The sequence below is a fragment of the Sorex fumeus genome, unplaced genomic scaffold, assembly GCF_029834395.1.
Source record: "Sorex fumeus unplaced genomic scaffold, SorFum_2.1 ptg000100l, whole genome shotgun sequence".
In the NCBI taxonomy this organism is placed as follows: Eukaryota; Metazoa; Chordata; class Mammalia; order Eulipotyphla; family Soricidae; genus Sorex; species Sorex fumeus.
In genome coordinates this window covers 1557728-1572153 of record NW_026606157.1, presented here as the reverse complement: position 1 = coordinate 1572153, position 14426 = coordinate 1557728, and the positions used below count along the sequence as shown (strand labels likewise).

The 14426-nt window shown below is 48.5% G+C and overlaps 1 protein-coding gene across 1 annotated transcript in view; it reads right to left on the bottom strand.

Annotated features, from left to right (window-relative positions):
- DERA (deoxyribose-phosphate aldolase) overlaps positions 1-14426 on the bottom strand; it is a 94974-nt gene that overhangs the window by 54730 nt on the left and 25818 nt on the right. Inside the window, exons 3-5 of the mRNA XM_056134633.1 lie at positions 12968-13109; positions 11036-11131; positions 7953-8087 (exon numbers count right to left, since the gene is read on the bottom strand). Coding sequence (XP_055990608.1) covers positions 7953-8087; positions 11036-11131; positions 12968-13109 — 373 coding nt within the window. The remainder of the gene's footprint in view (positions 1-7952; positions 8088-11035; positions 11132-12967; positions 13110-14426) is intronic.

Here is a 14426-nt window from a genome sequence, read left to right as displayed (position 1 = left end):
GAAAACCAGATCCAAGGCCTGGGATCAAGGAAGATTCTTTTTGTTCATTTATTTGTTATTTTTTGTTCTAGGGTCTTCCCAGCAGTGCTACAGACTTACTCCCGGCTCTGTGCTCAGGGTTCACTCCTGGCAGAGCTCAGGGCACCATATGGGCTGCCAGGGATCGATCTTGGGTTGGCTGCATGCAAGGCAAACACCTTACCCACTGTATTATCTCTCTGGACCCAAGAGTTATAAGATTCTTAAATGAGGAAGAATCTGACAGCATTTCCATGTTGCTGGTAAATAACTAGGTAAATACATACATTAGAGAAAGGTCATAGAAATGTAAAATGAATGCCTTTATATTATTTATAGAGGACAGAATGCATTTAACCTTCCAAACCTGCTTAATGGTATTTATAAGATGATGGGCCCTTTCTGGTGAACACTTTCTTCAAAGAACTATTAAGGAGCGCAACTTAGAGACTAACTTCAGTACCACCATAAAGAAATAGAGTGTTACAAATACCACAATGAAAATACCGGGCCATCACTGTGCTAAAGCATTGTAAAAATCATGAAATCTTAACCCCTCAATGGTTATTCGTCGATTGCCTCAAGCAGGCCCCAGTAACGTCTCTTTCATCCTAGCCCTGAGATTATATTCAAGGCTCTTTAGGACAATGAGACCCATCATTGTTACTGGTATTTGGCATATTGGGTACACCACGGGGAGTTTGCCAGACTCTGCCCTGTGGGCAGGCTACATTCGGTAGCCTGCCAGTTTGTCCAAAGTAGGAATGAGATAATAAGATGTCATAATAAGATGTCGCGCTGCCGGAACCCGCGTGGCTTTGTCCCTCCGCCAGTACCTTCATGTGTGCGGAGAGTGGTCTCAGCATGGTGGTGGCTGGTCCTGGAGGTCTTCGGCTGCCGGAGCCCTGGTCGGGGCGGGGAGGAAAGCTCAACCCGCTCCCCTCCAAGGGGCCCTGGCGAGGACAGCGAGGCGCGGGGGCAGGAGACTGCACTGTTCTCTTCTGGGAGCTGGTTTTTATAGTCTCTGACGCCATGTAATTCCATCAGCGGCCAAGACTCAGAGACTATAAAATCCAGCTCCCGGACGAGAACAGTGCAGTCTTCTGCCCCCGTGCCTTGCCGTTCCTCGCCGGGGCCCCTTGGAGGGGAGCGGGTTGAGCTTTCCTCCCCGCCCCGACCAGGGCTCCGGCAGCCGAAGACCTCCAGGACCAGCCACCACCATGCTGAGACCACTCTCCGCACACATGAAGGTACTGGCAGAGGGACAAAGCCACGCGGGTTCCGGGGCCGAGATCTCCAAGCCTACTCGGACTGGGGCCAACCATCCTCCACGCAGATCCTCCAAATTCCAGTAGGCGGGGGTCACACCCACCAATTGGCCCCCTGGCGCCATGTAATCCCATCAGCAGCCAAGACTCAGAGACTATAAAAACTCCTCAATGGTAGCTTATTTAAATGGCTGCAGTGAGAAACAAAGTACCTGACTAGATATAAATCAGCAAAATTGCAAAGACTGAAACCTAAGTCTTTATGGTTCCACTTCATTTACTCAACACTTTTGCTCTAGGATTGCTTCCTCATTGAAAAGAAGACACGGACTGCTGAGGACATGATGGGATTCAGCTAGGCCGAGCAACTGGGTGATTGACAGACATGCATCTCTATTCTAGTCCCTATTATAAACCAATGAGTCAATAAAAAAAAAGTACAACTGTAGCACGGTCCTCCCATTGTTCATCGATTTGCTCAAGCGGGCACCAGGAACGTTTCCATTGTGAGACTCGTTGTTACTGTTTTTGACTTATCAAATACGCCACGGGGAGCTTGCCAGGCTTTGCCGTGCCGCCGGGATACTCTCAGTAGCTTGCTGGGCTCTCCAAGAAGAACTGAGGAATCGGACCCGGGTCGACGGTATGCAAGGCAAACGCCCTACCCACTGTTCTATCATAAAAAAAAAAAAAATCCTGGCTCTCAACCAGTCCCGTTCTAGCTCCCAGACCATTCCCCCATCTCACTCCCCAGGCTGTCCACTCCACAATTTGTTTTCTGGGCCTAAGGATAACTGGAACATCTGAGTGCCCTCACCTCAATCCAGTACAGAGCTTCCTGCAAGCCCTCATCCCAGGAAAACTTTCTTTATCCCCAAACACAGCCTTCATAGGAAGAAAAAAAAAAAAAAGAAAGAAAACAGCCTTTTCCCAAGCACCTAGAAGATGCCCTTCCTGGCTAGGCTGGCCAGGTAACACTGTATTTCCCCGGCCTCCCGTTCACAGCCTATGCTACTGCAGATCCAGGCTAAATGAACAGGAAACACGGGGATGATACGATTTGTACCAATTAATCAATATGTCATGTCAACTCCCTTGCAATGCTCTGGCACCTAAACCATGTGGAAAGTAGCAACCAGATGCATGTTTGCTATGACGAACATGCTCCAGGCTAGAGGCTGTCCTCAGGACTCTAAGATGGACGCGTGGCCGGAGTCAGACAGAAGCCAAGTCTTCCCTCACCACGCCCCCAATCTACCCACATACCCAGAGGTCTCTGCCAGACTCTTCAAGGAGCAGGTGGTATGTGAGAGAGGCAGAGGGGGCCACCCTGCTGCACTCAGGGGCTATCCCTGGCTCTGTGCTTGGGGGTGGCACCTGTAGGCGGCGGCTGGGGTGGAACAGGGCTGGGCTGCGTGCGAGGGTAATGCCTCTCCCCTCCCCCCATACTCTCTGTACCAGTTCTGAGCCCCTGCAACACACCCAGGAATGCTCAGGGACAACAGCAGCCCAAGTGACAAGCTGAGCTCTCCGCTGTGCCCAGTGGGGAAAGATACGCAGGTCAAAACTAGTGAGACCGGGGCCAGAGTGATAACACAGCGGGTAGGGTGTTTGCCTTGCAAGAGGCCGACCTGAGTTCAATTCCCAGCATTCCATATGGTCCCCCAAGCACTGACAGGAGTGATTCGGAGTGCAGAGCCAGGAGTAACCCCTGAGCACTGCCGGGTGTGACCCAAAATGCAAAAAAAAACTGGTGACACCAAGTCAGTGACACCCTCCGCAGCCAAGGGCCAGACCGCCCAACAGGATCAAAGCACCGACACTAGGATGGACCCAGGAGCCACCAGCCAGGCAGAGGGAGGCCACATCTGAGGAGGGACTCCAGGCCAGTCCTCCACCAGGCATCCGTGACAAATAACTGTGGTGTCCCCAAGGGTCAGGCTGGAACCCCCAGAGATGGCTTTGCCATGGAAAGGCAGGAGAGGTCCTCACGGACTCAGGATGTTGGCACCTGTGAACTCTCCAAGCCCCTCAAACAACATGTTTTTAAAATATTTTTTTAAAAAGTAACTGTCCTTCTGTGCTTTAACCCATGTCTCCCACACTATCTTGGTCAGGGGAAAAAAAAAAAACTCTAGCAGGACGCGGAACAGCCTGACGGACGTTTTCATCAGCAAATTCTGGAAATCAATTTTAGGCTCATATTTTAGTAAACAGCTAATATTGAAACATGACACAGAGAAATACAATATGTAATCAAATTGAGAACTGAAATTAAGACAAAACACTTCGGTGCAAAAAGGCCCAAGTCATAGGGGGTTTCTATGGAGAATTAAATTTAAAGTATTACATGTTCCTTTTCAATTTTTTTCTGAGTCAAGAGGTCATTAATGCCATAAAAAAAAAAGAGTTAATAGAAAAGAATAGTCCAGGACAAAGATGTGTTGTATTTTGCATGAATAACTATCATCAGGAAATTATCAGTTCTTAAAAACAACCATTCCTAGTTCACTCAGGGGTAGCCAATTCCCATCCAAACCCCTCTTCCACTGTGGGCTATTTCCCAATTAGTAGCACTCTAGAACACAAGTAAATAATAGACACTACACTTCCATGTCTACAACTGCTTAATAAAAAAACATAAAACACACAGAGCTTTTGACCCACCTCATTCTCAGGGTTTATTCCATGATTTGCTTAAAATACTAAAAATACTAAGCTTCCTTCTTTTTCTTTTTTCTTTTTTTTAATTTTTGGGTCACACCCGGTGATGCAATCAGGAATTACTTCTGGCAATGCTCGGGGGACCATATGGGATGCTGGGAACCGAACCCAGGTCGGCCTTGCAGGAGGAAAATACCCTACTCACTGTGCTATCGCTCCAGCCCCGTTTCCTCGTTTTTCTCTCTTGCACGAGCTGAGAGAAATCTTAACTGAGAGCTGTGATTAGCAACAGACAAGCAGAATTATTATACAGAGACCAGGGGTTATCTATTTAAAATAAACCATTCACAAATGATGGGAATTAGTCAAAGCATCCATGAACCATAAGAAAAGGGACAAAAAATCAAAGTGCAGAAAGATACTTGTGAACTGTCAAGAATTTAAACCTGGGGGCTGGGAGACAGCCCAGAGGCATAAGCGCTGGACTGCCCTGCATGAGGCCGCAGGTTCCACCCCTCCTGTCGCCCAGAGACCACAGGGTACCTCCTCCTCACTTGACTCTCTCGCATTCCCAGACATCACAACTGATTTCCAGCAGTGCCAGAGTTAGAGGTGGGGGGGACCTGGAGCAGCGGGACCCCAGTTAGCTGGGGCCTCGATGTGTGAGCTATCCTGGCTTCGTCAGCAGAGGGAGAGCAGGAGGGAAAACCAAAGAAAATAAAAAAGAACAAAAGACATGAAGCAGGCGAAGATGAAGAGTGCTGGTTTGCTGTAGGTGGAACACAGCCCCACGTGAATGGCCTCATGGCTTTTCTTCTAGATCATTCACAAGTGCAGGATCAGTGATGGGCTATTCTGCAACGGGGGGGGGGCTCTTGGAGCTACTGAAAGCTCTAACACAACTTGCCTTGTAGCTCATGGCCAGAAGGCTTGTGCTTTTTGGATTTCATGTTGGTTTCCCATGGGTTGTCCAGCCTGGTCCTGTGCTCTAAAGCTGCTTCCTCTCACAGCCAGGTTAGTCATTCAGTCACTCTGTCCTTCCCTGTCACAACGCTTCTGCAACTCTCTCTGGTGTGGAAGTGCACACGCCGGACATCTGAGGCAGTTCAGAGACGCAGCCAGAGACTGACCCCAGCTGGGGTGGGAGGTATGGTGCCTTCCCTGCAAGCGGCTGAGGTCACCAGCCTGGTTTGAACCCCTGGCAGTACATATGGACTCTGAGCACCACCAGGGGTCTCTCTGGAACATAAAAGCAGAAGCAGCCCCTGAGCACCTCCGAGTGTGGTCCCCCAATGCCCAAACCAAAAGACAAAGACCAACTCCTCCAGGATCACGGACAGCCTGGCATGACCATGTGACCAACAGAGGCCTCAGGTGCCAATGAGAAGGAAGCAAGCAAAAGTGCTGTGAGACGCATCTGTGGAATAGAAAATGACATAATATGAGACTGACACCCAAGGACAGTAGTGACGAAGGCCAGGAAGGTTGCTCCATGGTTGGTACCCTGCCTCAAGAGCCGGGGGAAAAGGGATCTGGGATAGAGAGGGGATCACTAAGTCAATGATGGTTAGAGGGATCGCTCAGGATGGGAGATGTGTGCTGAAAGCAGATAAAGGACCAAACATGATAGCCTCTCAGTATCTGTATTACAAACCATGATGCCCAAAAGTAGAGAGAGAGTATGGGAGAAATTGTCTGCCATAAAGGCAGGGGGAGGGTTGGGATGGTGGGAGATAATGGGGACATTGGTGGTGGAAAATGTGTACTGGTGGAGGGACGGGTGTTCGATCACTGTATGACTGAAATTCAGACATGAAAGCTTTGTAACCATAGCTCATGGTGATTCCATAAAAAATAAAAATTTTAAATGAGGAAAAAAAAAGTGCTGTGAGAGACGGGGATGGGCCGTGCAGTCTGCTGTCAAGGAGACGACCGTGGCATCACAGACAAGGCTGCTCTCAAGGGTGGCGCAGAAGATGCAGACTCAAAGAAAGGCCTGGAGCACGGGATGCCCGGAGCTTGTAAGGCTGCCACAATCCCCCCAAATACCCACTTCCAGACTTGATGTGAAACAATGACTCCTTCACACTTATCCCACAAACTGAGGGAATCCTTGCCTAACCAAAATGATGCTTCAATAAAAAATGGAATTAGGATGGTCAGGTAATAAGATAGCCAAATTAAGGGACACACTCACGAAAGGATATCCATGAGTACGGGAATGTCCAATAAGCAGGTGAAGGGAAAAAAATCATTAAATATCACCTAACTGGGGACCACAGCTGACCCAGGCTTGGTCTCCAGCATCCCACATGGCCTTGAGACTTCCTAGGAGTGATTCCTGAGGGCAGAGCCATATATGTTCCCAAAAACAGTCGAGTGTGGCTCAAAATGTAAAATAAATAGATAAATATAACCTAACTTTTAATTTACACTCTTAAAAGGGTGGAGGCTGTGTGTCTTGTACACAGAGAGTCTGGGCAGCCTCCGCACTGTGGGGCTGTCAAGGCTTATTTTTAGGAAGTGAGACTGTGTGGAATAATCTCATCCTCTGTTGCTGATGAGCGTTTTTGTTTTTGACAGTGAACAGGTATAACCGAGTTAATTAGAAAACAATATTCATCTACTTAATATTCATCATCTAAAGAGACAACATATTCTGGCTTAATCTTATGATCCTCCTAACATTTCTTAAACTAGCTCCATATCGTTTTTCTTACAGTAGAAAGAAAATACACTTATACTTATTTTAGCTATCGTGATCTTATTTTAGCTAACAAGACACACACAAACACACACATACACACACACACACACACACACCTACACACATGACAGGTAAATTATATTTCTTTAATGTCCAATAATAAAAAAAAACAGTTGCTTGTTCCTGGAACAGGCAACGTCTTTTTGTAATCAGTGACACTAAATCATGAATCTCAGAGGTGACTATGAAATGATATTCACAGGAGCTTCATGCAAGAACAGTACGAGTAAAAACAGACTTGTGGACTTATTAATAATCCCACATCCTCCAAAATCCACATAGATTAACATATAAAAGTTAAATTTTTGCCAGTACATCAAAACAAACTTTACATAAAAGGTTGCTCTGGAGTGATTTATGTACAGAATAGCCAAACAATAGAGCACAGGATAAAAGTCAATAATCTACAGCATGGAAATAGCTAGATACCTAAAAAAAAAAAAGATCCTTTGAGGGGCCAGAGCAATAGTACAGCAAGGAGGGTGCGTGCCTGCCAGAAGCCAACACAGATTCCATTCCCAGCACCTCATATTGTTCTCCAAGCTCCACCAGGAGTGATTCCTGAGCATGGGATCAGAAATAAACCCTGAGCATCACCAGGTGTGGCCCCAAAACAAAACAAAAACACCTTTGAGTAAAGGAGTCTCAAAAGTGCATGTGTCTGGGACCAGAGTGACAGCATAGTGGAGAGGGCACTTGCCTGACATGCAGCTGACTCAGGCTCTCTCCAGCACTTCAGATGGACCCCAAGCCCTGCCACGAGTGGTCCTTGAATGCAGAGCCAGGAGTAAGCCCTGAGCACAGCTAGGTATGGCCCCACTCTAAAAAAAAATCCATGTTGCCTAGATCAGAGAGACCCAAACTAATTCCATCTACTGCTCCGTTCCAGAAGAAAGGAAAAAGTCCCCCTAGAAATCTACCTTCTTTAAGCAAACATACAGGACTCCCAAATGCACCTGAAGTTGCTAGTTGCGAATCTGGATTGTTCCAGATTGTCTTTCCCACTGTGGGGAATGTAGCCTGGACTTTCGGCCGCTCAGGGGTGAGCAACCCTAACCACACCTGGAAGAGATTAATTCCCACTTCCCCAAAACAAGCTTCCCAGCCCTCCCCGTCCAGGTGACCCGGGGAGACCCACACCTCCCCCAGAGTCAGATACCACCTCTCCTCCCAGCCCTCGCCATCCAGATGACCCGGGGAGACCCACACCTCCCCCAGAGTCAGATACCACCTACCTTCCCACTGGCCCGTCAGCACTAAGGTCCTGTTGATCACCACATCAATTTCAGTGGCTCCATCTTCCACGGCCAATCGGATCTCTTCCAAGCGTGTTTTTAAATGAGTCTGTCCAGCTGGGAAGCCAGTGGCCACTAGGTAGGGACAGGGAGGGGTCCAGGAACAAGGAGGAGGAGAGGGAGAACAGGATTAAAATTTCAACTGGTTGGCATTTCGAGCAAGAATTCTAGATAAAATCAATGACCATTTAAAGCAAAGCATCGAGGCTAGAGCAATAGGACAGCAGGTAAGGCATTTGCCTTGCCTTGCACGCAGCCCACCTGGGTTCGATTCCCAGCATCCCATATGGTCCCCCAAGCACCGCCAGGAATAATTCCTGAGTACAGAGCCAGGAGTAACTGCTGTGCATCCCCGGGTGTGACCCAAAAAGCAAAAATTAGAAAAATAAAAAGAATAAAGCAAAGCATCAATGGCACGGAAGAAGTTCACGGACCCTGGCCAAGTGTGAAGGAACAGAATGCAGAGACCGCTGGGGTTAGGATAAATATTCCTAACCTCTGGGACATGCAAAATAATAAAGAGATGCTGGGGAGGGAGCTTCAAGGTAACAGTGATGGGGAAACACACGACCATCCCATGGCGAATCACCCCCGGATGGTGGGGCTCTGGGCTGCTGGGGACTAGGCAGTTCTGGACCCTCCTTTGCATCCAGCTGACCGTGATTGTTCCGTGACTTACAGTTCTGCTACTGTGACCACATGTGCAACAGAGTCTCACCACAGCCCATCCTAAGACAACCCAAGAGAACACAGGGACGAGAGGAGACAGCAAGGAAGTAGGGTGGGGGGGAGGCCTAAGTGGTCCCCGACATCAGGGAGCTCCTGAGAGGGTGACACAGAAACAGGGAAATCACGCAGGAGAAGAAAGACACGATCGCAGAGCAGCGTGACCACGATCTCAGGGGCCCATTGTTCATCCTGCCCCCATGCCCTGAGACAGCCCACACATCCCCGCTGCTAACAGGGTCCCTGGGGTCTGCCACCACTGCCACCAACCGCCCTGGTGGTGATTTTGGCGTGGCGAGGCTGATGGCAAATGAGCATCCGGAGTGGGAGAGCTGCCGCTGACTCTGGGGCTCCTAGTCACGCTGTGGATGAGCACTGTGAGGGGCGAGTGTGTTTCAGTGGATGCAGCCCTACAAAATCCACTCAAGATCTTTAGAGACTCCTTTTCTAGGAAACCAGCTCACGCTTCTAAAGTATCTGTTGAGGGGGCTGGAGCGATAGCACAGTAGACAGGGCACTTGCCTTGCACGCGGCTAATCTGAGTTCGATTCCCAGCATCCCATAAGGTCCCCCGAGCACCACCAGGAGTAATCCCTGAGTGCAGAGCCAAGAGTAATCCCTGTGCATCACCAGGTGTGATGCCAAAAAAAAATAAAATTATCTTTTGAGGTACTACAAGAACACTGATGGAGGGTCTCAAGCACTTTGGTGGTACTAACAGGGCGGAATGGTAAATACCAAAACCAGGCTAGAGCAATCATAAAGCAGGTAACTGCCTTGCCTACCGCAGCCCAGGGCAATTCCTGACACTATATGAGGCTCCCTGAGCACTTCCAGGGGCCAACCCCGAGCAGAGCCTGGAATAGTTCCTGAGCACCGACGGGGTAGCCTCCAACCCCCTGAGTCACATCATCATAAATGTGACATAAACTATCATAATAATATTTTTTTAGCAAGAGTGTTGCGAGAGTCTCTCGGACAGCTTGGTGATGATCTGATAACTCTGTCCATGAGAACTAGACGTGCTAAGCCTCAGGCAACTACGTTAGCAAAACCATAGTTCTGCGTTCGTTTAAACTAGCACCTAACCCTGCTCCAGACGCATCATTGCAGACGTCTTAGGGACTGTTCAGACCCCCGGGCCTGCCCCACCCCCCACTCAAGTCTCTGCAGCAGACTCTTGAACTGATCCTTTTCTTCCCCACCCCCACCCCCGGGCTTCAGTTGGCTCTCACGGCAACCCTCCCACCCACCCCCATGGACTGCCAGGCATCTCTATCACTGCGTCTCTTTCCCTTTCCCAAGCTATGGCAAGCCCAGGTGCTCTGATGCAGATGAGGGCAGGTCACTGCTAATGGGACCCTTACGGCTTGCTCCTTCACTGTCTCCAGGAAGAAGCCTGCGTGTCACAGTGGGCTTTTCCCAGGGGCTGTGTCTGCTCCTTCTCCCACCGTGGGATCCAACAACTGAAAACAGTTGCCAGGCCCCTGAATACACCACTGAACGAGCCCTATCTGAGCCCACCCAGCTCTTCCCTATGGAAGCTCCTCCCCATCCTTGAAGACCAAATGGTGCTCCCCTCCTCCAGGAAGCACTCCCTGACTATCACCTGTCCCTGCAAAATCAATCTCTCCTGCTTCACAAGCTTGCACTGTACCATTTACCCCCCTAGAATGTTGCAGTTCATCCAGACCCCCGTGACCCGGGACTGTGGTTTTGGCTTAACTGACTGCTCCTCCCAATCATCTCATATTCTTTTCCTTTCTTTTTCTTGTCTGTTTGGTTTCTGGTCTGTGAACCATACCCAGCAGTGCTCAGCACTTGCTCCTGGTTCTGTGCTCAAAGATCACTTTTAGAGGGGCTTGGAGGTGCAGAAGAGGTGCTGGGCATCCAACCAGGGCCAGTCACATCTCTCCACCCCCCACCACTGTTTTCTTTTTATTCCTGGCTTTGCATTCAGGAATTACTCCTGGCGGTGCTCAGGGGACCATATGGGATACTGGGAATCGAACCTGGGTTGGCGCATGCAAGGCCAACACCCTACCCGCTGTGCTATCGCTCCAGCCCCCATCACTGTTTTCTTAAGGGCAGCAAGTCAGTCCTGCCTTCTCGGGCATGTAGGGAAGGGCTTTCCTTTGGTACTCTTGGGCTCCTTCGGAAGCGTGTGCTAATGTCACCAGACATGAATATTATGACCCATGCAGCACATGCAATGGAATCAAAGAGCAATATTGAACGATTTTGCTCTGGAGCTAAAGCAACAGAAAAGCAGCAAGAAACACCACAGCAGGTCGTACCTGAGGCCACGGGGATGGCACAGCCCGCGGCCTTCAACGCCTTCACAGCCTCGCACACACGGGCCGGGTACACGCACACAGCAGCTGTTGTGAGGCCTGCGGAGAGAGAACACGAGCAGCTGCTGGGGATGGGCAATGCACACCACATGCCTCGAGTCATTCACACTGCAACACCAGCAGGAATCAAAAGGAGACGGGGAAACCCGGACCCTCCCCCCACCCGGCTCCACAGAAACGGAAATCTTCCCACCGTCCACCTTGCTCTGAAACCTTCACAACGAAGCTCGGTTCCTCCCAAGAGACAAATGAATGTGGAACTGTTCTCTGAAGGCCAACTAAGACTTATCTAATTCTGGATCAGTAAGTTTCCCCACTTTCTTAGACTTCTGAAAATTTGGAGGTCCTGACTTCTAGACTTTCCCTCTCCCCCTACCTCTCCCACCCCCCCCCAAAAAAAACAGGGTAGGTGCTTGCCTTACACATAACAGAACCGAATTTGATCCCCACCACCAAGTATGGTCAACTGTGAGCCTCTAGAGGCGATTCTCAGGGCGGCTGGAGTGATAGCATAGTGGAGAGGGCTTTTGCCTTGCACACGGCTGACCCAGGTTCGATTCCCAGCATCCCATATGGTCCCCTGAGCACCACTGGGAGTAATTACTGAGTGCATGAGCCAAGAATAACCCCTTATTACTAAGTCGCCGGGTGTGACTCAAAAAGCAAAAAAATAAACAAATAAATAAATAAAATAAAAAAAAAATAGGAGCGATTCCCAAGCACAGAGTCAGGAGTAAGCTCTGAGCAAAGCTGGGTGTGGCTCCCCTCAAATCAAAACAAACACTTTTTTCCCCCATAGAAATGTCAAAACCCACTGTATCCAAACAGGAAGGTGGAAGGAAAAGCGAAGTGAATTTTTCAGGCCAGGAAAGACAAATGACATGTAACAACTACTCTTATTCTATCCTTCACCTGAGATAATAAATCTGAAGCGGGAATCTCATTTTGGGGAATAAAATCAAATTAAAAAAAAAATCAAGTAGCCACCCTGAAACAAAGCAGCTCTATCATACTCATCCCTACACTGTTACTTTCAGTTGTTATAAATAAGGTGTTTGTACTGTCAACTGAAAAGAAACGAAATAAATACTTCAAAAAGTATTTAAGTCAGCTTAATGCTATAAGTTCTCTATGAACCATCGGTGCTGAGCCAAGGCTCATGGCTAGCCGCATTTATTACACAGGCTCTTGGGTACCCCTCCATAAAAAAGATCTGGCACCTCGTACCAGCCTGGCAAGTAGCGAGGACTATGGTCTTGGCAAGACATGAGGATGCGTGGGAATGAACTCTCCTCACTGAGAGGCTTGCTCGTTTATAATGGAGATCAAATCTCTGTGGGCTCCTCCACTGCTAAAATGACAGGGTTCGAAACTCGTGGCAACTTTAGAAAGTCCTTTCTTTCATGTAGACAAACAGAGTGAGTGTAACTTTTTTCAAAAGAGCTAAGCTAATATACGCGCCGCCACTATTTCCCATTTGCATGCTATTCTCAATAGTATTTCATTGACTCACAGAAAATACTTTATGTATGAGATGTGATTATTAAGTAATGAGGCCAGCTTTTGCACCGGTGGCTAGGGAATCACAATCAGGATTTAGAATCACTAGACAGAAAATTTCCAAAACTAAAGAACTGGAAAGAAAATATAAAAAAATTCTCTCCCAGCAACTTTAATCTATGATGGCAAAAAAAAAAAAAAAAAAAGAAAGAAAGAAAGAACCACCCACAACAAAAATGACCTAAAAATGAGACTCCTGTGTTTGTTCTCCCAGATGATTTTCCGAATCTTGACTTAAATATTCTTAGCTTGAGTAATTAATAGTAGAAAGAGATAAACAAACGTTGGTCATGCTATACTCCAGGCTGCCTTTACCTTGCATATCTAAAGCTTTTAAGAGGTCTTCTCGAATCGGATACTTGGCTTTATAGCAGAGCCTCTGAACGTTGGAAGCGGTGTCATCTCCGCCAAGGGTGGTAAGATCGATGCAGGACACAGCTTTCAGAAGCCAAGCAGCCTGGTTTGAAGAAAGCAAGACAAGGTTTGAAAAGAAGCATCTCCCGGAAACGAAAGCAGAACTGGTCTTCAATTAGGAAGCTCACCACTGGGACGAGGGTGGGGGGGATAAGTTAGGGAAGGGGACACTCAGATAACAGGGACGGGAAAAGTACCTGGCCCAGAGACAGGCTGTGAGGGACGGAGGATGGGAGGGAAGCTGAAGACATTGGTGGAGGGTAGGGGACACGGGTGGAGGGACTGGAATTGGGACACTGTAAACTGGAAAACACCACAAATATCTTCATAACTTGGTAATTCACAGTGATTCAACAAAAAATTAATTTAAAAAATACACTAAAATGTAGATCTACAGCATACACACACACACACACACACACACACACACACACACACACACAGATGCATCTTCAATCCAGCACTGGGTAGACAGAGATGTGCATGAAAAATTGCTACCAACATTGTTCCCCGACATATGATTCTCTACCCAAGAGTAACCAACAAGGGGTTAAAAATGTAGGGACCGAGGCCAGAGAGACTGCACTGTGGGTGGGGCACTTTCCTTGCAAGTGACCAACCCAGGTTTGATCCCCAGCACCACGTACAGTCCCCCAGCATCTGCCAGGAGTGATGCCTGCGCAGAGAGCCAGGAGTAAGCCCTGAGCACAGCTGGGTGTTGCCTTGAAACAAAATCAAAATCAAAAGAGGGACGGGAGAGGGGGTACATTGGGGGCTGTAGCAACAGGACAGCAGGTAGAGTGTTTGCTTTGTACGCGGCCAACCTGGGTTCAATCCCCAGCATCCCATATGGTTCCTCTGAGTGCTGAGCCTGGGCATTGCCAGATGTGACTCAAAATGCAAAAAGAAAAGGGGGTGGGGGGGCTGGAGTTATAGGACGGCAGGTAGGGCACTTGCCTTGCACGCGGCCAACCCGGGTTCGATTCCCAGCATCCCATATGGTCCCCTGAGCACTGCCAGGAGTAATTCCTGAGTGCAAAGCCAGGAGTAACCCCTGAGCATCGCTGGGTATGACTCAAAAAAGCAAAAAAAATAAAAAATAAAAAGGGGGGGGGCAGAGAGAAATGTAGGGGAGAAGGCCTAAATTTGTTTCTCCCCTGCAGAGACCCCAAAGAGAAACCCCTAATAGATCACGTCCCCCCATCTAATGTCTCCTAACTCATTCACAGAGAGCCCCAGGAGGGAGGGTGGAGGGAGGAGAGGTTATCACTGACACTTTCCTTCCAGCCCTACAGTCTGACAAGAGACATGATACAGTCTCTAAGTACTCAGTGGAGGTGGGCTGGGTTGCTGGGTTGCT